The sequence below is a fragment of the Pipistrellus hanaki genome (assembly GCF_964339955.1).
Source record: "Pipistrellus hanaki genome assembly, chromosome: 8".
Classification (NCBI taxonomy): Eukaryota; Metazoa; Chordata; class Mammalia; order Chiroptera; family Vespertilionidae; genus Pipistrellus; species Pipistrellus hanaki.
In genome coordinates, this window is record NC_140510.1 from 36,369,686 (window position 1) to 36,394,479 (window position 24,794).

General features: G+C 33.5%; 1 protein-coding gene across 28 annotated transcripts in view; it reads right to left on the bottom strand.

The window, feature by feature from the left end:
• Nucleotides 1-24,794, bottom strand: part of BAZ2B (bromodomain adjacent to zinc finger domain 2B) — a 217,844-nt gene that overhangs the window by 45,535 nt on the left and 147,515 nt on the right. For 10 of the 28 annotated variants that reach the window (XM_084891479.1, XM_084891478.1, XM_084891477.1 and 7 more), the window contains 10 exons: nt 22,034-22,637; nt 20,146-20,439; nt 18,948-19,008; nt 18,063-18,171; nt 17,697-17,798; nt 7,347-7,557; nt 2,509-2,601; nt 2,332-2,393; nt 1,485-1,550; nt 55-120 (listed from right to left, as the gene is read on the bottom strand). In XM_084891479.1, coding sequence (XP_084747605.1) covers nt 55-120; nt 1,485-1,550; nt 2,332-2,393; nt 2,509-2,601; nt 7,347-7,557; nt 17,697-17,798; nt 18,063-18,171; nt 18,948-19,008; nt 20,146-20,439; nt 22,034-22,637 — 1,668 coding nt within the window. The remainder of the gene's footprint in view (nt 1-54; nt 121-1,484; nt 1,551-2,331; nt 2,394-2,508; nt 2,602-7,346; nt 7,558-17,696; nt 17,799-18,062; nt 18,172-18,947; nt 19,009-20,145; nt 20,440-22,033; nt 22,638-24,794) is intronic. The other 18 variants (XM_084891487.1, XM_084891484.1, XM_084891482.1 and 15 more) reach the window with 3 other exon arrangements.

Below are 24,794 nucleotides of genomic sequence, written 5' to 3' on the forward strand. Positions count from 1 at the left end.
TTTTATAGTTTTTATTTTTGAAAAACAAAAACTCTAATTCTCATCTAAACTAACCTTTATTCGTTTCTCGGCCTCCAATAATTTGGCATTTGCCGCTTCTTCCTTCTTTTTCTTTTTCGCCTGTGCATGCAAAACAGGTCTCAAAGTCATGCAACAGCACCACAACTTCAAAATAATCGCAGACTTGAAAATGGAACTACATGCCTCACAAGGTACAAAACAATATGGAACATACAGACAGTAACAGATTTCACACAGTAAACATTATAGTTAACATACTAATTTTATTTCTAATATATAAACATTAAGATGTACAGAAAATTCTTAAATTTCTAAGAGTATGCCAGCTTTTCTTCCTACTCTATTAAAAGTCTGAAACAGCCGAAGCCGGTTTGGCTCAGTGGTAAAGCATCGGTCTGCGGACTGAAAGGTCCCAGGTTCAATTCCGGTCAAGGGCATGTACATTGGTTGCGGGCACATCCCCGGTAGGGGGTGTGCAAGAGGCAGCTGGTCAATGTTTCTCTCTCATCGACGTTTCTAGCTCTCTATCTCTCTCCCTTCCTCTCTGTAAAAAATCAATAAAATATATTTAAAAATATATATATTTAAAAGTCTGAAACAATTGAGTGTTTATGTTATTTTAAAATTTAATTTCTGGTTTTTAAAAGTAAAACATGAACACAATACAAATTAAGAAAATAGGGTAAATTTTAACAGATAAATACAGGTTATTTAAGAATAAATCAGTAACAGTAAAAAATTTGCACACATCCACTTTATTTGAAATAAAAAAAATATTTGAAATCTGAGATAAAGAAAGCCATTACTCAGTAATGTTTAAATGAAACATGGTAAATTTGATTTTCCCTAGCTGTATATTGTGGTTAAGTTCAAGGCGTTTTTTTATTTTTAATATGAAACAAAATCTTTCATGAAGCATATTTTGAATATCAAGATCATACTATCAAATCTGAGCTTCATAACCTTAAGTTGTTACCTATCTAATAGCTTCATAACTACCTAGTAGTTATTCTCAATTTAGTTTAAGATAGGAATATTTTCTATTGGAGAGGTTTAACTTATAATGAGACAAGAAATATGTATATTTTTGAATATACATATTCAAAGAAAAAAAAAAGCCTGTAACATAGAAAACTTCAGTTACCTGGAACCCCCAGGGAATAGATTATTCTATATAGCCAGAGTTTCCTGAATAGGTGAGAGGTTATAATGAATGACTTTAACATTAAAAGTTTATTTTCACTATTTTAGTGGAAGTAATTTTGAGACATATGCCTGCCTGCTTAGACATAGTACACTAAAATTTTGTGTTTTTTTCTTGATTACTCAGAACACATGAATTTCATGCGCCGGGCCTCTAGTATTAATATGAGTAAGAGAACTTATATGTGAAATTTTTGTTTTTGTAGACTTTAAACTATATGACTATATTACTTTAATTATATCAAATTTAAGAATACTACCTCTAAAATTTGCTGGGCTCGAAGTTCTTTTTCCATTCTGATTTGTTGTATTCTCTTAATTTTTTCCTGCAGGAAAAAATATGACAATAAAAGATAATAAAGTGAACTAAATATCTAGCTGAAAAGTATGTAAGTGGAATGAAATAATTTAAGATATAAGTATAGAATTATCAATGGTTACTATGGTAGCTATAACATTTATTTAGTTTAACATTACATATATTATGTTCATGAAAAATTAATGTGATGCTATAAAATTTCTCAAAACAATTTATAAAATACAAGTGCTAAATAAGTATACAGAAACTAGGTAAACCAAGCTAATTAGACTCATTTAACCTGTGGATGTTCTTAATAAATGTTTTCAATTACAATTAATACTTTGAAATAAATACAGGGGGAAAAACAGTGTATCAGAAATCAGAAAACCTTAGCTAGTTCTGTTACTGTCATTCATTGCATGATCTTGAGCAAATAACTACTCTTGTCTACAAGACAAGCTTTTGTTATAAAAATTTGAACATTTAAGCACTGTCCTTCATTACTGATACATTAACTTTAAAAGTTTGATAGTTGTTCAAGATGCCAACTCACATTCAAGTTCTATCAGGGTATTAAAAGTACTTACACAAATTTATGTTTGGTGACCATTTTTTAGACAACTTGGAAGTAGGAGACATGGTTTAAAAATGAGGTGAATTTTAAATAATGAAAAGGAAAGCTTTCTAAATAAGATATGGAACATTAATATGAAATACTGGTGAAAATAAGGTAAGTATTACATATACAAATAGATCACAAAAATAACACCTCAGTTTTAAAAATCAGTTCCAATGTGTAAACTTACCTGTTGTTTCATAATCTTTATCTGTTCTTTTTGCTTTCGCTTCTCCTCAGCGGCCATTATTGCTATGAAGAAAAACCAAAGCACAGATACCATCAGAAAAGGAATGAAGAAGAGATGTCTCTCATGAATTATCCAGTATTTATGCTTCAAGTTCATGCTAGCATTTAAATCACCCACCTTGTTGTTTTTTAGCTTCTTTGGCAACCCGAGCCTGCTCCTGCTTTTGAAGTTTTCTCAAAAGCTTTATTTGTGCTGCTTGCCTGGCTATTTCTGAAAAACACAACATTGTAAAGAATATCATTAACAACTTTACATAACTGCCAACCTAAAAACAACCTAAAAACTCTGTGAAACTGGTATCATCAGGAAGGACACACTTTTTAAAGAAAATGGCCTAAGGTTAGAAACGAAGTACTAGTAGAATGGTGTGGCAGAAAATGTCATGTTTATTTCCCTTAAAAATTGCCAATCTATGTCATCAAATGTGGTCCCATGCAGTAGGTCCTTGGGTTACATAGGAGATCCATTCTTAGGGCGCGACGTAACGAGATATTCGCCATAAGTCGGAACCCACCTCACCTATATAAGCACCTTCGTCACTCACATGGAGCACATACACAGCAGTAATGAAGTGAAAGAGTAAAAAAATGTAAAAGAAAAATAACAATTCCTGACCTTTACTTGTGGTAAATAAATAATAAAAAACATAAAGCACATATGTACATACGTCTAAATGATGGAATTTTTAAAAAATAAATAAATGGCAGATGGCAACGCAACCACAAAACGACGTAACCTGAGGACTGCCTATATGAAACTCCCCAAAAATGATGCTTCTCTTAACTCTCATCACAGAGAATAATCAGAGCACATATCTTTTCACATTTCATCTCACTGCCACTTAGTAGAAAAGTAGCTGCAAAAAACTTGATTTACCTTAAGTTTTAAAAACAACAAAATGTATAAAAAAGAAAAAGAACCCAAAATAAAACAAACATAAAGTCACCCCAAACTGAACACTTCAGCTATATAAAGGCTAAAATTTTTGAATCCAATGAAATTTTCATTTATGGAGAGAGACTAAATGTCATAAAAAAATTAAAAAAAAATAAAGCATAGAGTAAAGGACAACTAACTTAGTTCTCAGAATTTTTAAGGATAAATGTATGACTAGAATAGACTGGTATAACAATGTTCCCAGCTCTTCATTCCTCCCTCTATCCATGTCATTTGCAATGTGACTGCAGCTCCTCCCAACAAGACTTTATACTTTCTTGTCCCTTGATTCTGAGTTCAGTCATGTGATCTTCTTTGGCCAATAGGATGTTAGCAGTTGTGATGTAAGAGAAGTTTGTAAAGTGTACTTGAACTCTTTCTGCTCTTACTCTGTGCCTTGTCCTTTAGAATGAGGGCATGTTTGGGCTCGTCTGCTGGAGGTTGAGACACAGGGAGCCAGTTGACTGCCAACATTTGAACAAGAACAGCCAAGATCAGCAGTGCTTCCTTATGTACCTCATCAGCACATTTAATGCCTAGTAGTGTTCACCACTGACGTTTTGTGGTTGGTTGTTTCCCAGAATTATTGTGGCAACAGGTAACTGATACAGAAAACATGTAATGCCATGCTTTCTCTGCCAGCAAACTTGGTTGGAATACTTCTAACTATAAAAGTGGTTTACCAGAACACCAAAAATCATGTCAGAAAATACTTTACATTAGACATTGTTTTAAACTATGTCACAGATGAAGTTTTAAGAAACCTATATGTTTTTGAACACCATTTATTTTTACATAGAATTAGAGATATTTTAGTAGAGCACATTTCTTTTATTCTATGATGTATTTTTAGACATCTACAATCTGAATGTGTCTGATTTTAAATTTTAAACTGTCAGACTCTTATCTGTAGTCTCTGAGGACTTAGAGAGCTCTTATGTCACAACTAGAAGCCCGATGCATGAAGATTCGTGCTAGAACAGGCTTTTCTTTCCCTGTTGCCAGCACCGCCTCTCCACTCTGGCCCAGCCCCTTTCCGCTCCGTCCCCGCCTTCCCACACTGTCCAAAGGCTCTGAGAGACCTGGGGTGGGGCAGACCACCTGCGTGTCCCGTCCCCCCCCATCACTTGGTGCCTGTGTATGCAAATTAATTGCCATCTTTGTTGGATTAATTTGCATATAACTCCTGATTGGCTGGTGGCATAGCGGAGGTACGGTCAATTTACATGTTTGTCTATTATTAGGTAAGATGTTTGAATAAATGCTCAAAATTTGCATTTATTTTACTCTTCTGAACCTCAAATTAAGTCCAGTTTATTAGTCTAGGTGAATCCTAACAAAATATACTATAGAACAAAAATTTCTAACAGCCCCTCAGCTTAACTACCCCAAACAGTTACAGTAGAAACCTTTTAGAAATAAATAATAAAGTGATTTGTTCCTACTTTCTTTTTCTCCCCCCGAACATGAATATTATACCCCATACACTTGTAAATATTAGCAATAATTACTCATATACTGTTTTATATACATGTTGAGAAAGAATATACACACACACTAGGTCAAAAGTAATGAAATTGGAAAAATGCTACATAATACAATAAGGGAGAACTATGTAACAGAATACAAACTAATTTGAAATTTACAAGGAGAAAAACCATTGGGTAAAAGATGAATAATTAACTTCTATTATAATAAAATAAAATGTAATTAAATTTAATTAAGTGTGCAAATATAAAATTGTCATTTTGGGCACTATTAATACTTGTGTTAGATATACAAAACATGCAAGAAGAACCCATGTTTTGGGTATCAGTTAATATTAAGCTTTCTTATTTTATGCAAACAACGCACACTCCCTACTATTACACATTCTTTAGAAAAATCAGTAGTTTATTGACAATACTGATTATAAAACTCACATGTATCGCTACATCTGTTCATATATTAACTTTAAAAAATATCTTCACTAGTAACTATTCAGAAGATATGAAAACCTTAATAGAAACCACAAAAAATAACATATTAAAGAGAAAAATTTATAGAACATGAAGTTATATATCAGGCAGTGAATTGCATGCCATTGGTAGAAGTATGAAGTGGAGCAATCTTTTTGGAGATAGTATTTGCCTATTATTTACCAAAACTTAAAATGCATATATCCTTTGATTCAGATATTTTATCTCTAGGATTTTACTCTAAAGATAGCCATACCTCTAGAAGATATGTGTAATACATATGTATTGCAGCCTTAGTTATGATAGCAAAGAACAGAAAACAGCTTAAACTGTCATCAAAGAGAGACTGATCAAATGAGTATGGTAAAGCAATATGTGGCATCACTTACTACTTACCATTTAGCTATTAAAAGCATAAGGTGGATTTAAAAGCCTTGATACAGAAAGATGTTCAAGAAAATTATGTGGGGAAAAGCAAGCTAATAGTATATATACACTATAAGTCCATTGATTTTAGAAATCTAAAGGATATATATGTATATATATACATATATACATATATATACACACACACATATATTACATGTTATATCGCATATTTACACCTACATTATACTTATGAGTATGCATGTACATATTTCTGGATAGATTAACAAATTTAACAATTTTACTCAAAAGTGTCTTTATTTTAAAGTGATTGTGAATAAGTGTCTTTTATTTTGTAACACTCTGTTCTATGATCTTTTGTTGTGGATATTTTATAATAAAAACAAAGCAGCTAAAAAGAAGTCAATATTATAATGGTGTTTACATAACTAGAAATAAAACAGGCTTTTTATCCAGAAATATACAGAACAAAACAAACAAACAAAACAAAAAACCCCACGAGTAGTAAAATCCTATTAATCTTTTTTGTCAATTTTATAATTAAATATTTTACATTGACATATATACTTATATATATATACTAAAAGCCTGGTGCATGAAATTCATGCATTCAGGGGAGGTCATTCAGCCCGGCCTGCGCCCTTTCAGTCCACAGGGAGCAGGCCTATGTCGGCAGTCAGATATCCTTCTCTGCTGCAGAGGCGCAGCTAGAGAGGCTTCTGCCACCGCTGCTGCGCTCACCAGTTGTCAGCCCGGCTTCTGGCTGAGCAGCACTCCTGCTGTGGGAACACACTGACCACCAGGGGGCAGCACTGAGTGTCTGTCCCCTGATGGTCAGTGCGCATCATAGCGACTGATCGTTCTGACATTTGGTCGATTTGCATATTAGCCTTTTATTATATAGGATGGTTGTGAACACAAGATACCAACACATATATTGATATACATTCAAACAGTCTTAAGAGGCTTCATATTTGTAACCTGTAACTCAAACCCTTAGCAGAATTACTTTAGTCAGAATTCACTGTGTCAGATATACAGGCGATATTCATGTTGATAATTCAGGTATAATTTAAAATCATAAATACATTTGAGGTTATTATGAGCACTTTATGCTCAATAAATGATCATTTTCATTGATCTTAAAATGAATACATTCTGATTTAAATATATTAGATGGACATTTTGAAATTAGGTAATATATCCAAACTGCAGAGAAACCCAAACTAAAAGCCTCAGGTTACTCACCAGTAATTGGAGTTCTCTGATTGAAAATTTACTCCACAGATCCACATATTTTGGTTATTCCCTTGCACCACCTCAAGGAATCAGGAGCTGTTAACCTGAGAATTCCAGAAGGTTGGCACAACCCTGAGCTGCGTGCCAAGTGCTGGTTGATTCCCTTTCTGTGTGAGCCTTAAAAGCTTATCACCCACCTTTGTGATTCTAAACACACAGGGCAGGATGAGTTTAGGAGTGTAGTTCTTGAAAGGAGCTCACCTAATCAGAGAACTCCAGTTACCAGTGGGACTCCTAATTTTCCCATTTTTATTTTAACACAGATATCTACATCTTAGAAATTGAGAGCAGCGTCAAATCATCCTTAAGTCAAAAATAGAAGAAACATATTTTTTAGTGTGAGTATTGCAGTGTCAGATACATTGTGCCGTTTACCTTGAGCTTGCAGTTTTCTTAGCAATTTGGCATCTGTGTTATCTAGAAACTCAGCACCGCCAACATTCGGAGGCCGGCCCTTCCGCCGTCTCATCCTGGACTCCTCTCTTGCCCGCTGTCTCTCTGGATTGGGCGGTCTTCCTCGACGGCCCTCCATTGCTCTGATGCGAGGAATGACATCCTCTTCGTTCAAGAGACACCACTGCATTCCCTTTTAATCAACATTTTAGAAAAAGTGTTAAAAAAAAAATAGACACAAGTGTCCAGTAAGTCAGAAAATTCTAGGTAAATTTACAGACATTTTGACATATATAAAGCAGGTATAATCCTTAAGAATTGTATTTTTTAAATTAAAATTATGTTTATATTTGTTCATGGCCTTCGGCATATCTTTTGTATTCTAACTTCAAGTACCTAAAGAGAATTATAGCTATATAAACAAAAATTATATAGAGATATACACCTTAATTACCATTCCTGAATTATAATGACCATAACGTTGGCAGATAATTAAAATACTAGTTGTGTGGTGACACCTTACGGATTGTTCTCATAGGTTATTAGTATAGCCAAACACTAAGCTATTTCAACAATAAATGAAAGTATCTCTTTAGAGAAATCTTATAGCTAATAAATCAAGAATAAATGCAAGAGATAAAGCATCAGCAATTTGCAATGTCTGATGAATTAATGGATCAAAGCATCGAGCTTGCATGGCTGCCAATCACCCACAAGAGAGACAACCAGATAGACATCAGCTTCCTGATAAGAGGTTCACTGCATCATCCCTCTATATCAGTCTTGCCTTACCAAATAATCAAAACTAGATTTGATTAAGCCTCTAGATTTAATTACTATAATTTCACAGGAAAACAGGGTGAGAAGTGTATGTTAAATTACATAGCAAAATCCAGTTCATAGGAAATTACAAATTACCCATTTTCTTCAATAAATTTCAAGTAGTAAACAGACTATTAGGAGCCTCACAATATGTATTAAACAATCCCAAAGGTAAGTGTGGACCTTACCTAGATCCTGATTCAAACAGACAAAGTGGTCAGAAAATTATAACAATTATAGGACAACTGAATATTTGAACAAAACTGATATTTGAGGATATTAAGAAATTATTATTTTAAAGTGTAATAATGGTACTGCAATACTCATGTAGATTACAAGAGTCCCTATATTTTATATAAATAAATAGAAATATTTATAGATGAATTAAGGCATATAAGATTTGTTTCAACAAATTATGGAATAGGAGAAGCAGATGGGGATATATGTTAAACAATATTATCTACATGATAATTTCTAAAGATGATGATGGGTACATGGTGTATATTATTGTCTACTTTTATGTCTATTTGAGATTTCTAATTATAAGTTTCCTGACAGAAATACATAAAACAGCAGCTTGCTAGTGTATTACAGGAATACTCCTGCTCAGTGTATAGATACAATCTGAGTCTGATTTCCATTATTCTCCGTATGTCAATCAAAACAAGTACAATGTTATGTTGTCTTACTCATAGCAGTATGTCCAAAGTAATATGCTCATGTATAGAAAAGGCATCCTTTAAAAATAACCCTTTGAAAAAATTGTTTTAGTATTCTGTTGCTTACTTATTTTTTCAGAGATAACTCATGTAGTGCAAAAATTAAGGAAATTTTTAAAATGTTCTTTCTTCTTAAAATAATCTAGCTTAAAAGAATTTAGCTTGAACCTCTGTAGGTAATTCTGCAACCAAAACCAATCAAAAATTCTATTTTATGCCACGATTCCTAACCTAGAGTAAGGTGTCTGTGAATAGCTCATTAAATGGGTACTAAAGAGACAAATAATACTCCTGCTACCATTGCTGAGGACAGCTGCACCTACATTCCAAGCAGAGTGCTTTATTTTATTCATTGTGAATACATAACATACTTTCACCTTCACACCAGCTCTACCTAATAAAGTGGTTCTGATTGTTCCAACAGTACAACTGAGGGAATTCAGGCCCAGTGAGGTTAAAGAATTTCCTGAGGAATAGAGGCAATAAGGAACAGAACTGTGATCCAAACCTCAAGACTGTCTCACTCTAAAACCTTGTTCCTGACCACTACATGTACCTCACTGGTGTTACAAACATGTTCTTTTACTTAGTATCTGATCATGATATTCAGACATGAAAGCACAGCCAAGATTATGTCAAGATAGAATTGTGTCAGAAAAAAAACTTTCGGGCATATAGTCCATAACTACAGGTTAAAAGTAATAACTATACTAATTTTTTTCAGTTAATTTCCATGTAAAAAACAATTTTTAAAACTAATGCTGAGGGCCTTAGCCGGTTTTGCTCAGTGGACAGAGCATCAGCCTGCAACTGAAGGGTCCCAGGTTCAATTCTGGCCAAAGGCACATGCCTGGGTTGCGGCTTGATCCCCAGTGCGGGAGTGCAGGAGGCAGCCGGTCAATGATTCTCTCTCATCACTGATGTTTCTATCTCTCTCCCTTCTCTTCCTCTCTGAAATCAATAAAGAAATATATTTTAAAAATTAATGTTGAGGAAAGTAAGTGTTTTTTTTGCTGAGATTTCAAAGGAAGTCAATAGGATCAGTAGTTAAATTAACTGTATATTTAGGCCATAAACCCCTTTGAAGGAAGCCATCAAGACAATTTTATGTTCATCAATATGATGAACATAAAGCTTTTGATTAGTTTAGGTTTTCATTTTTCTATTCTGCTCTCAGGCATCAACACAGCATGCATCACATAAATTGAGAAATATACAAGTAACATCTGTGGCACTTGGATTAGCAGAGTGTGTGTGTGTGTGTGTGTGTGTGTGTGTGTGTCGAGGAATTGCAGTCAGTTTTTAAAGTATCTTATTAATAATAAAACCAACTTTTAGCCAAGATTTAAAGGGTTCAATCAACCTTTTTTTTTATCCAGTTACAATTTTTAGTTATGCTTTTGTTCATCAAGGAAAACATACCTATGTCAAAACAGGAATAGAATATTTTGGGCCCAAAACTTACCAGAGAAATAGAGTAACATTATCACTTACATTTTGCCCGTGGCATTTAGAAAGTAATTATTTTCCATGAGTACTACATATGTTGGGCTACATGTATCATCTGACTCCCAGGTTTTAGAAAATGAGAAATGGATTGTTAGAAAAATCAGAAGTTATCTTAACTGCTTTAATTCACTGAGCAGCCAAAATAGTTGTAGGTATTAAAAAAAAAAAAAAAAAAGTATTTTTCCTCAATAAACTTTCCATGAAAAAAGCAAATGATATTTATATCATTTGATTAATTTGCTATGACATTTTGTCAATCAATAATTATGCATGAAAATAGTTAATTTTTTCTTAATTTCTAAGAATAAGATAGCAAGTGGTCTTTTAAAAAAAATATATTTTATTGATTTTGTACAGAGAGGAAGGGAGAGAGAGCTAGAAACATCGATGAGAGAGAGAGTCATCGATCAGTCGCCTCTTGCACACCCCCCACCGGGGATATGCCCGCAACCAAGGCACATGCCCTTGACCAGAATCGAACCCGGGACCTTTCAGTCCCCAAGCCGACGCTCTATCCATTGAGCCAAACCGGTTTCAGCAGAAAATAATCTTTCTTGAGTAATATTTAAAAGATATGAATAAAAAGAAAATCAATAATAACCATATGGACATGGTGACAAATTAAGTCTATTACACCATTATAATTCTGCTTTGAAGAGTTAGTCATCTAACTTTAGCAATAACACACTCAGTTTTATAAATATTACAAAGAAAGAGAAGGGGGGAAAAAAAGGTTTACATGTTGTTTCAGAAGATTAAAAATAATTAAAGTAAATAATTATATAAGTACACTACATACGATACACAGTAATGCATTCTAAAAGTAAACTAAAAGACTATTATAGTTTCCACGTAAACATTTGTTGAGGCACCTACTCTGTACAAGACGTAACATTTTCTAAAATTAAATTAGAGCAAGCCCTCTCCTCAAAAGACTGACATTTTTAACTAGGACCTTAGGCTCAAGCTGTTCTAATGCAGGTGATTCCAGGTCCACACCCTGAATTGTAATGAATTGAAAGAGGAGTTTAGAGGCTGGAAGAGAAAGTTGTCTCAATTGTCCACCTACACAATAATGATGGTCTGGATTAGGGCCTGAGACTTAGAGCTAGAAAGGAAGGCGAACACATCAGCCTTTTTCTAGAGAAAAGATTGCCAGTGTGTGGAGGAGGAAAGCATAAAGGGAGACCAAAAGAATTGGGAGTAGTCTCTAGACAACGTGGGAAAAGACATGATATGAGGTTTCCTTCCTGAACAAAGTTAAGATCCAACATGAAGAAATACCTGAGAAAACTGGCCAATACATTTATATGCTTTAAAAACTAAATAAGCTTTAAAGGATTTATCTTGGAGAGAAAGTAGTAAGTGAAGTAAACCACTCCACCAAAAGCCAGTCCACTGAATGATCTGTTTGCTTAATTACTGAAGATTTTTATTTAAGTTTTAGTATCAGCAGATTTTGCTGCAGCGGTTTTCTTTGGATTTGTAGTCCTGGGCCACTAAGTGTCAGTTTCTCAAGTTAACAACTGAGAAGCCTAGTGCTTCTCATATGCTCAATGTTATATAAATGAATGGATGGATTTTATTCATATTTTCCTGGATAGGGCCCCGTACATGTCCCTGTGAAATAGCTCTTGTTGAGCGCTTTTAATCTGGGTAAGGTATCTGGTCTGATGATTCTGGGTTTGTTAGTCATTTAGTGAATTGATGGTTTTTATCAACTAATTTTTAGCTAAATAGTTTTCAGTAAAGGTAATCGTGGCTCAAGAAAACGAAGTTAATATTTTTTTACTACTTTTCTCTCTCTGACAGTATACTTTAAGAATCCTTTACTTCCTAATAATTACTTTATGAAAAAAAAACTTTTATAATGTTATACCTAAAGGGAAACTGATCTTAAAGACCTCTTCTAATATATATTCTTCACATCATAAAGGAAGGAATTAAGATTTAGAAGAGTAGGCACTTCAGTTTTTTCAAAGTAATAGAGGATACAAAATAACCCTGCTAGGACGCTAAGAAAAATCTTAGGGCTTAAGCAAAGCAAGGGTATCAGTTATTTTTGACAGAACTTAACAATTCATATTTTCAGAAACACATTAAAGTTAGTATCATGAGAAAAATAAAACTTTAGTTGGATTTCCTTACATCTATTTCACCGTTTAGTTTATTTTTAACTACTTTATGGTGCCCAAGACAAGTAGTGAGTTTTAAGTAACATGAACTTTACAGCATTAAGGATTCTAAATTTATTCTAATCATGTAGTTTATTAATATCATATACTGAAAGCACTTTAAAGATGTGAAACAGTGGAACAGCCATCTATGCTGAGAGATGGATGTCAACTCTTAAAAACCGTGTAGAAATTATTTTCACAATGCTGGCTGTGCTTTCCAGTTACTTGCAGTAGGCTACCATCTAATAGTTATGACTTTCAAAAATACTTCCTTAGCACCACACTTGGATTCATACAGCTGGCCTCCTACTATAGGCCTAAGCCTGGCCATAAAAATCCTACCTGGTAGATTAGTGACATGAATTTCCAGACTTTTAGATTTCTGGTAGTGATCGCTCATGTTCTCAGAGCCACTCTGTGCACACGGCTATGTTGCATTAGGTGTGACAGTTAACAGCAGAGTTGAATTAGAACCCTGGTTGTTGACTTCCAACCTTTCGTTCTTCACTTATTGAAATAATTACCAGCTTTTCAACCTTGCCCAACATCATGTGTTGCTTGCTTTATTGTGAAATCTTCCTTTATTCCTCATTAACAAAACTCTGATTTTATCTGGACAGCATTGTGCTTAGTGCTTTATTTCTCCAAACAATGAGCTCCTCTAAGTCAGTGATCATAATTTCTCTTGCTTTTGTACTCTTCGGTTTCTGTATGAAGACTAATTTTCCCTTAGAGCCAGGCTTTCAAGTTCATTTCTGTAGTGAAATGTGTTTACAATTTTCTTTATGGAAAATGCCTTTAGGGAAAATTTACTTGGGAAAAAAATATGTCTGGCACATTAAGTATTTGCCACAAATATTTACTGATTAAGTGACTAAGAAAAGGGGCTCTTTCAATAAGACTTATAGACATTTTTCTATTCTCATGGCCTTCTGCCATTAAAAAGAAATACCTTTTTAAAAATAAAAATAAAAAAACTTCTCAAATAGAAAAAGCAACATTTTCTCAGTCACTTTTAACTCCTTTCTTCTTTGTATATTTTTTTTTTCTTTGCAGTTTAGCCTGAACACAGAAGATATTCACAACTCAATGCTTGTGAACTTCCTGGTTGAAAAAATAAACATGATTGTTATATTTATGCTTAATTTTTTTTCTTTACAATTCAAAAAAAAATGCTTTTCAGAGATTATCATATGCTTCAGGTAACCTTTGTCATTAATTTATTTTGAAGCCATCATATATCCGTAATAAAAATGTGAATACCTTTTTACCTATTTATATTTATGTAATTAAAAATAATCCTATTATTTACCAAAATGTGTCTAGCTCAACCTTACTTTCTATTATTCTGATTCTCAAAGACAAAATAAAATGAAAACAAAGATAAAAATTAGGTTCAGCAAATTCATTATAATGTGATGAAGAAGTCTGTGAGAAATCTATTTATCTTACACCTTTACGTTAGCAGGTAGCCAGCCAGTATAACATAGACTTACAAAGAGTACAGTTATAGTTCATTTTGTTCCATGAACGTTATCATCCCTAAAATCTTGGTTTCTATAGAAACTGGTAGAAAGTGTTTGCTGTCTAAGGATAAGTAGAAAGTGACAAGTAGCTGATTCTACAAATCCTTTCCACATTTGTAGACTAAAATAAATAAAACTAACAATGACTAGATTAAAGCCACATCCCCCATTTATTGGGTCAATCTTATCTTTTTACTTGAATTTAAGGGCTTTTCTTCTTTATAATTTTTAAAGGTTAGACTGTTGTCATGTAGTTAATAATGACTTTAGTTAAATTTCAATAAATTTGAGCTCTCATGCTCTACTTCTAATATTATTGTACTCTATACTAAGTTAGCCAATATTTTCAACACATTTTTCTGTTAATAAATATATGTATAATTACTTTCTTAAGCTCAGAAATATATTGTCAAAAATGATTAACTGGTACAAAATAACCATGGTTCCCTACTGCAGATATTATCTTGTAGCAGAAATTATCATCTTCCAACATCTATTTGTAAAATAGTGAGTTTTGAAACACCACTGTTGTAATTTTAAAAATATATATTTTATTGATTTTTTAGAGAGGAAGGGAGAGTTAGAAACATCGATGAGAGAGAAAACTCGATCAGCTGCCTACTGCACATCCTCCACTGGGGATGTGCCCGCAACCAAGGTGCATGCCCTTGACCAAAATCGAATCTGGGACCTTTCAGTCCGCAGGCTGATGTTCTATTCCCTGAGCCAAACCGGTCAGGGCTGTTGTAATTTTTTAAGTGCTCTAAACAAAATTAGGACAAATACTGGTGAGGTTTTTTTGGTATGTTTTAAAATTAAAAAATACTATGGACAAATTATATTTTTCAATGCAAATGTTTTGTTAGGAGAGTGATTAAGGATACTAATGAGTCTCCAAATACAGCATTTCATTTGCTATTAAACACTGCCCAAAATATAGGAAGCTTGGAAAACTGTAACAGTAGTATTTAAAATCATTGTTTACAATCTCCATGATTTTGGAAAACTGAAAGATTAGCTTTATTGGATTATAAGGGATAGAAATACTTATTTTTTAAATAAAAAATGTTTTTCAGGTTATATATGCAATACAAGCAAATTTTAGAAAATATGAAATGAAATAGCATAGGAATGAAAAGGATCTATTGTACCATCAACCATTACAACCATCATTAAACTTCTGAGGCATTTTCTTCCAGTCTTTCAATATGCATAGTTTTGTTTTCAATCTATAGAGTGGGGCAAAAGTAGGTTTACAGCTGCTCATATGGAAAGTAATACAGTAATTAATAAATAATATAAGAATAAACTGTGCTTCACATACTCAAAACTGTAAACCTACTTTTGCCTTACCCTATATATAGCCATTGTGCCATTTATACAACTTATATAAAGGCAAACATCGTAAACAGATGCAGATAGTCACTACATGGTAACACTGTCTTTGTCCAAAACTATCTTTTAAATCTACAAAATGTAGGCCGATCAAAATTATTGCACATCATAGATACTCTAACAAAAATATATAATCTTTGTTCACTGATCTTGTATTTCCGGCGTATAAGACGACCCCCTAATTTTACAGTTAAAACATAGGTTTAGGCCTATATTCGCTGCATAAGGCTACCCCCCACTTCCAAGGCAACACCAGTTCTTTTTTTAATAGACCGCCTCTCTGACTCTGGCCAATCTGAGCAGGCTTTTTACTAGAACACCGTGCCGTCTTATATGCTGGAAAATACGGTAATTACGTACATTTCTAACTATATGCTTACATATATTGATCATACCATATATAGAAATGTATATGGCTCCACATCTGTGTGCATCTCTAATTAACATTTTTTAATTACTTACCTTTATTGTTGTTCTCTAAAATTAACATAAAATGAATCCCAATTATTTTTTTTTAAATATATTTTTTATTGATTTTATACAGAGAGGAAGGGAGAGAGATAGAGAGTTAGAAACATCGATGAGAGAGAGTCATTGATCAGCTGCCTCTTGCACACCCCGTACTGGGGATATGCCCGCAACCAAGGTACATGCCCTTGACCGGAATCGAACCCGGGACCCTTCAGTCCCCAAGCCGACGCTCTATCCATTGAGCCAAACTGGTCCCGGCCCAATTATTTTTTTTTAATGATTGATGAGAGAGAAAGAGAGAGAGAAAGAGAGAAAGTGGGAGTGAGGGAGAGAGAGAGAAAGGAAAGAGAGAGGGAAACATCGATTTGTTGTTCCACTTAATTATGCATTAATTGGTTGATTTTTGTATGTACCCTGATGGGGATCAACCCACAACCCTGGTGTATGGGGATGATGCTCTGACCAACTGAACTACCCAGCAAGGGCTCCAAATGTGTTGTTTTTTTTTTTAACTGAGATTAGTGTTCTCAAAATTGCTATTATTTTTCCTCTGCAGTCTGTTGAAATGTTGGCAGCTTAACACATTCTGGATTTAGTAATTCATCATATTTTCTTGATTGGAATGATCACTCAGCAAGACAATATGCATTTGGAAAACACTGATTATGTTTAATAAAAAGTGAATGGATGTCAAAGAACAGTCTGCTCTGCCTAATGAGGCTTTAGAGATTAAGTCTAATTATCACTGATATAAAACTAAAAATCCGTTATGTATTGAACAACACTTAGCTTTGTTCTCAGAACAAAAATATATTGATCCAAAAATCATGAAGCTATCTTTGGCATAAACAGTAAGGATTTGATAACACAAACCAAAAGATTACAAATGTAAAGAATTTATAAGTAAAATTATTACTACTTTCTAATATGCTTTGTGACTAAAAAACTGATTCATTATATATGGAGTATGCAAAATACCATTGTGGTTCTAAAATTCTGAGAATCTGTTTGGTGACAGAGTAAATCTGAAATGTAAATTTTTTAAATTTTAAACACAGAAAAACATGGAATATATTTCCATAAATAGGTTATACAATGAACGCAAAAGAACATTGTTAGGAACCTCACGTTCTAGTTATGTCCTGCCTGTTCGAGGCTGGGTAGTCTTGGACAATTTCCTTAATCTTTGAGCTCTCAAAATATACTTCTTGCAGAATGAGTAAGGTCTTTTTTATTTCTAGCACTAGAAAACTAGAGGGTTAGGTAAGAAGGAAAAGCCAGTCTATTCACAATAGAAAATATTAATTGCCAGAAAAAAATCCTGTATGTACATTATTTGTCTTCTTTTGATCTGACGTATAACACATTTTGCCTATTCAAATTAAATTTTAAAAAAATGTTTACCTTCCAGGGAACTGATGCTTTCCTATATTTCACATGAACATGCAGAAACTTTTATAACTGTAAAACTACTGACAGAATTAACAAACAGGAAAAAGTTTATATAAAAATGTTTGAAAAAAAGACATCTATTATGCCAAAGCTCCTTGCTACTGAAACAGTAAACTGAGTAGTTTGAGTGTTGAATGTTTACCACAAAGGAGTATGTACAGCTATATCAATGAACTAAAAGAGTGTAGTGAAATTTACTTAATTAAGGTTATGGTACTACTTTTTTGGTTCAAAGACTATACTTTTTTAAAAAGTGGATACCTGCGGTCCATCTCTGGCTTCATAGAAGTCACCCACTCTTATTTTTGCACTGAAGCTGAAATTGTCCCTTGAGATATCCATTATTCCATTTCTGCTGAGATACTGAAAAAATCACATATTTTTCCACTTCAGGTTTTAATAATGACAACCCAGCTTTGATGTATAGCTATCTTCAGAACACTAACGTTTTGCGTATTCTATCACGGGGCTATGGATTTATAGGAGTTCAATTTAGGTGAAGTACATTAGTCCCAAACACACAACATTTTGCATCAAGAAACTTATCTGAGAAAGGAGTGTATTTTTTTTTTCCATAAGCATGCATAATAGGCACCAAATGTGTGTTATTTGGTGAAAAGTATGTACCTTTATTACTTCAGGGTACTGCCTAAGTTTCTTTCCACATGGAGCATAATATGCTACTTCTCCTTGAAGGCGCCCTCCAAAGTTTCTTATTCTTGTCTCTCTCTGCCAGCTATGTATAACAGAAATGAGAATTATAACATACTTAATTTAAAAAAACTTTTAAAAAATAAAAAAATAAAATAAAAAATACATGCTCTTTAGAAAACATGAAAAATGCAAAGAAAACAAATATTAAACCCTCTGATTATACAACTGAGATATATTTACTATTAAAATTATTTTAATTTTTAGCTAAGTAATTCAATTGAAATTAATCAAAGACTCAAGTTATAAATATGAAATGCCATTAAAATTTTTAGAAATCTTAACTAGAATTACTTTGAGACATATTAATAGCATGTGTCAATATGTACTGACTTTTTACATCCGAAAAGCTTTAAGTGAGAGGATGACAGTAAACCTGCTGTCTGCTCTTGGAGAGTCATGTACTTCAGTGTACAACTGCTCAGTTCCAATTAAACCATTTTAGAAAAACTTGGGCCAAGTTGCTTAGTCTTACAATGGCTTTCCCTGCCCTTAAATTCTATCTTCACAAAATCTCTGACACTCTCAATTGCACCCCTTCCCTTTGCCAAATGACTTGCTCTTGCCTTTTTAGTCATATTCCCACCTGAATGAATGACCCCATCACAGCTCTGTCATATCTAAACACAGCAGTTACCCTTAATTTCAGTTTTCTAATTTATCATCTTACTTGATTTTCATTCTAGCTCTTCTCTAATAAATACTATACAGTATATTCACTTATTAATAGTGTAGAATATGAAATCAAACATGCATAAACATGTGTGGGAAAAGTAAAAAGGGAAATCTCATTTTCCATACCCATATTCCAAAGGGATACGCAGTTCACGTTCATCTGTTACTCTTCTTCTTTTGGAAGTGCCTTCAAGAAAATTCAGCCAGTTAACATAAAAGACTAGTTTACACAGGTGTCAATTTTTTGATAGTTTTGAAACTCCTCTTTAAATAAAAGATCTTAATGGCTTGGATTATTAGTGTTGTTCTGCAACTTGTACATTATTTTTAGATGGTTCAACAAAACACATTGTATAAAGTAGAGGATTTCTTTGGTCTGCATGACAAAAGCTAGTCTTTCTCTCCAAAGAGAATACAAGGCAAGGTAAAAATATATAGTGTTCCTCTGATTTCATTATTTAAACATTTCTAAAGTAGTAGTAAAGTTTCAGAAAATCATATACTGTTGTTTTCTTTGAAAATTAGTTTTAAGATGCTGATAAATTCCAACTGCTGGCTCATACATTTAAAAATAATATAATGTCTACGTTCATATAAATCCATAGTAAAAACTCTAGTAGGTTTTTTAATTAAAGTACAAAGAAATCAGATTATGATTACACGTAAAAATGTTTCATAGATGATGACCAAGTTTCACAAATACAAATACATACATTTTTATTAGTTGGATATCATACTGGCAAATGGAAGCAAAACTAGAAATTCCCAAGAAAAGAGTGAAATAAGTAAAACATAGTATTTTACTATATGCCTCTATATCTTCTTAGCTATTGAAACGAGAATAGAGAATAGTTTTGGAATATTAATGTAAAAACTTTTAAATGAAGACATCTAGAAGTTTATAAAGGTCAAATAGAAAAATATAGATGTGGTGTGTTAATGGAATATTAATGCTACTCACTAATACAAATGATTGGTGATGTGTTGGGCAGATATGCAATTGAATCTTAAGTAACCAAGTGAGCTCATTTTTATAAAGTACAAAAAAGTCCACTGTCAATCAAATACTAAGTTATAGAAGCATAAACTAAACACAGAAGCAGGAAAGTATTCAAAATCAAGAGCTGTCATTAAGCAGGTTCTAAAACTGTAAGCACAGAGAATAAAAATGGAAATGGGTCATATCCTTTGAAAATACATGATGACCTTTCTTAGCCAACCTACACTCGATTCCAATGAGATCATCCTGAGACCACTGTATAAATAAGAATTCTTGCTATGGTTTGCCTTCTACTTTACAATAATAAAAATAAAGTGTAGGTACCAGAGTGTGGACTTGAAGTAAGTGTGGAAGAAGGTGTGCCAAGAAAAGCAGGTGACTGGGATTCAGAACATAAGGCAGCAGGAGCAGAGCCTGGGGCTTTTGCTATGTGGAGGTTACGAGGTGTTGAGTGAGCTGTGAGACTGATGGAAGGGCTTTTGACAGAGGAAGCTGTTTTATTCAGTTTCATTGAAGTTTTCTCTCCTTCAGTATCACTATCTGATTCATCTTGGTCTTTATCATCATCATCATCTTCTTCTGATCCTTCTGTATCTGATTCTGAATTACTATCTGATTCTGGGAAGTAAAAGAAGCATTTGTATATTATAACTAGATAATCACCAACAATTTGCAGTTTGTACCTAAATGGAATAGTTCAGGAACCAGCATCTGTGAATAAGAACTCAAATGAGCATCTTCCTGAAGCATAAATGTAAAAATTACTATCTGGCAAGCTATTTGAGTACAATGTTCACAGGCTAAAAAAACCTCAAAATTCTTCATTGAAGTATCCATTTTACTCATAAAATAGTTCTCCCTCATATGACACTATTCACAGGATGAGTTCTGCCTAGTGGCTTTAAGTCACTTTTAATTTAATGGAGAAACTAAAGTATAGAGGGGATCGAATTGATTGTTTAAATTAATAGATCTCAATAGCTTAAGAATCGTAGTTCACTATGAGAAAGAGAAGACTAGGACTGCCATCACCTTTTCATCTGCACTTTGACATGAAAGAAAACAATTTTCTGAAGGAGATTCCTGATTTTTTGGCTGCAGTTATTCTATGTAGGTGTTAGGACTCCATCATGCTGCTCAGGCTTCACAAAAGACTGGGATTACTAGCACAACTGTGGGGGGTAATTTAATGTTTAATAATTCAAGTTTGTTCTAGCAATGTCGCCCTATAAGTGTCGTCCTATAAATACATCCATTCCTATAGGTATGTAAAATCTATTCTTAGATTAAACTGGATAAACATAGGACTGATATTTGTACTGTATCCTAATGGCTTCCGGAACAACAGCTTTTGTGGAATTGTGTTGTGTGTAGCATCATCTGTCTACACTAAAGTTCATTATAAAGCTGTCTTTGAAAGATGTTAATATTGACAGTCATTATCTACTGTGTAAAGTTGTGTTTTTGGGAACACCAGAAAAAATATTACAGGAAAAGATGTTCTTGCCCTGAGTAAGTAGCTATTTTTACTTCATTGATACTTTACCTTGTATAATTGACTATATTTCCCTATTCATATTGGTGACTAGCAAATTTACAATTGGATTTGTGGTTGACCAAAAACTTTGATCATATATATTTCATCTTTGAATTTAAAATTTAAGCTACCTTATATTTTCAATCTTCTGTGGAACAGGAAGGAAAGTTAAGGGGAAGAAAAATAAAAAGAAGCTAACAAAAAATACACACAACAAAACAAAACCAGGAAATGAATAAAAATAAAATCAGGAAGAATACTAAATTAAAATGCATTCTGATTGCTAACAGACATGCATAGGGATTTAGGTTTTTGCTACTTTCTGAATGACTATGACACATTTTAACAAGGAGCAGAAGAGATGCAAACAGGGATAAATTAGTTGCACTGAATTAAGTGACAATTAAGCAACTTCATGATTTTCATGCGTTATTTACATTCGCTTTAAAGTATTATTTGTTTAATGCTAAATGAATAACAAAGCTGAGAATTTTACTTAGGATTTTCCATTTCAGTTATGCCTAAATTTTACCAACTCTCTACAGAAATATACATAGCTGTGTGAAACATAGTGAATGACATAATTATAAGCCTGGACTTAAGAACCTCTTTTAAAATGTTTTGGTTCACGGAGCATTTATTAAAATACTTTAAATTTTTAAAATAGAAAATAACCTGATTGGCTGTCATCAGATTCATCATCTTCCTCGTCTTCCTCATCTTCTTCCTCATCATCTTCCTCTTCGTCTTCATTTGAATCTTCAGAATCTTTACTACTGGGAATGTCTGAATCTGTTCCTCTGAACTGTTCCACTAAAGATTTTGCAGGATGAGAGTGATGTGTTTTTACTGGATTTACATTATTGCTAACTGCTTTTTCCTTTCCTTGACTATGGAGTATGGGAGAGGCAGAGGGCATTATAGCTGTTTGATTGCCAGGGGTCCTTCTTCCACTTGTACTCAAATTTACAGGTGAGGGAAAAGGGGTACTACTTGCAGTAGCAATGTTCTCATTAATCTTGCTCTGCATTTTAGTTTTGGTAGTAAGTGCTAGAGGAGCTTCTTGAATGACACTTTGAATAACTCCATTTGGTTGGTGATTACCTAAAAGTGCATTTGTCAAGAATGGGTTAGGGTGGTTGTTTTCTAGTGTTTGTTTTGGATGTGCTGGTGAGCTAGAGGTTCCTTTAGGGTTTGACAAAGCTGCAATAACCTTCTTCAGGCTCTTGGAGGACTCCTGTTTCTTTAACTGTGCTGGAAATGTCTGCTTATATTGTTCCTGTTGAAACATAAGTTAAAAGAACAAATCAACACCAAGAACAAAGACCGCCTGCAGTATCTGACAACTGCTTATACACAAATCTACATCATGATTACAAGTGCTGTAAAAGTAGTGGCTGTGAAGACTGCTGGTTGCTGAATCTTGGCTAGACATAATATATTAAAATCCAATTAGTGCTTCCCTCTTACATATGTTTCCTGACTATCCCCCTCTCTTTACTTTTGCTCCCGTTTTCTCAATAATCCAGGCTTGAAACTCTAAAATTGTCCTTCACTTTTCTCCAAGTCAGACATATTACTATGTCTTATGATTCTTTCATTAAAATATTGCTCAAACTTAAGCCATACCATTTCTTCCCACCCAACTCAACAGATGCTTTACACAAATGTCAATTAAATCTTAATATAAGTCTAATATTATATATTAGCTCGTCAGTCAAAAGCTTTAGTGCTTCCTCCACCTTTGCCAACTTTAGAAAGTAAATACTTTTTTATATAAAGTGCATACCTTTCTAGTCACACCTGTCAAACCCTGCGCGCCCACATTTTGTTATAACTATTTTCTCTGCATGAAGCATCCTCCTTCTATGAATTTTAAGCTAATGAAATGTTGTTCATTCTTCAAATTCAACCAAGCAGCTTTCCATGCTTGTTTCAGCCAGAGCACGTATGCCTCTATCCTTTGAGCACCTTGACCTCCTTATATTCTGCCCTGTACAATCTATAATCAACGTGAGATGAGGCTGATGAAAATGCTGGCTCAACACTCTGGGGGCCAACTTTAGGGTGCCTTCAGCATATTAGCATTGGAAAGAGTATAATAAAAGTTTAGAAAAATTATCCTTAAACCACTAAGTCTTAAAATTTACATCTATAAAAAAGGAAGAAAAAATAATTGTCCTGAACAGAGTAAAAATCATAGATTTTATTTATTAAAATAAATTAAAATGATATGCATATATAAACTGAAATAGGATGATTAAAGCATTTTAAGTTATAGATAGAGAAGATAAAATTCTGTAATGAAAATGGTTGCCTTGAAATTAAAATCGCTCTCAGCATTGGACCCGGGCTCTTAAAAATCAAGGCAGCAAAGATTTGTGGTGGGCATTTCACAGGGATAAATGCAGATGGAATGCCATACAAAATCACTTATGAAATATTTTAAAGTACCAGTACTAATTAGCAATGCACAACTCCTATATAAACTTCTTCACTTAGAATATTAAATTATTAATTTGGTAAACAAAGACTATCACATAATATTCACACCCAAGGCATTGCTCCATAATCAATATTTAATTAGTGAATAAAATATGGAAAATTATAGCAAATAATTGCATCTGCCTTTGGAAAATAATTTTATAGCAAAATTTTAATATTGATATGCTTTAACATACTCAATTTTAGTTAATACTTATATGATACTAGAGGCCTAATGCATGAAATTGTGCATGGGTAGGGTACCTAATGGATGCCGGCTGCCAGCTGGGGCCTCCCTACCCCCAGCTGCCTGTCACTGCCGCCACTGGCTGGGGCCTCCCTTTCTGTGGTTGGCTGGCCGGCGCCGTGCCCTGGTCGAGCTCCCGGTTGAACTCCAGGTCAAGGGGACAATTTGCATATTAGACTTTTATTATAATAGGATAACTATTGCATACCACAGTATATTGTATAAGTATATGTATAATGTATTTAAACTTCATATTTACATAAACTGATTTAAATTTTTAGCAGAAAAACTTGTATTTTCACTTCCTATAGCACAATTATGTCACATAATCATTCTGTGTTTTTTTATATATAGTAAAATTTCCCTCTAAATATATAAGATCAAAACAGTCATAAAAACAAAAACTTTCCTTTTAGTTTTATACTTTGTATTTTAATTTTCTAAAATTAATCCTCTCCAGTTCTGAAGAATCTCTTCCCATATTTTGACTCTGAAGATTTTTAAAAAATAACCAAAGATAGATATTCATATTTTATATCCAAGAATAATATCAGTTATTCTTTTACAGCAAACATGCTCTCTTTTTTATTTGAGGGGAGGAACATAAAAAGTAGGGAAGAAAACTGAAACTTGTATAGTAGCAATTGTCTTTCTGCTTTAAGACATCCATTTGGATGACAGGAGTATAGGAAGAGATAGGTATGA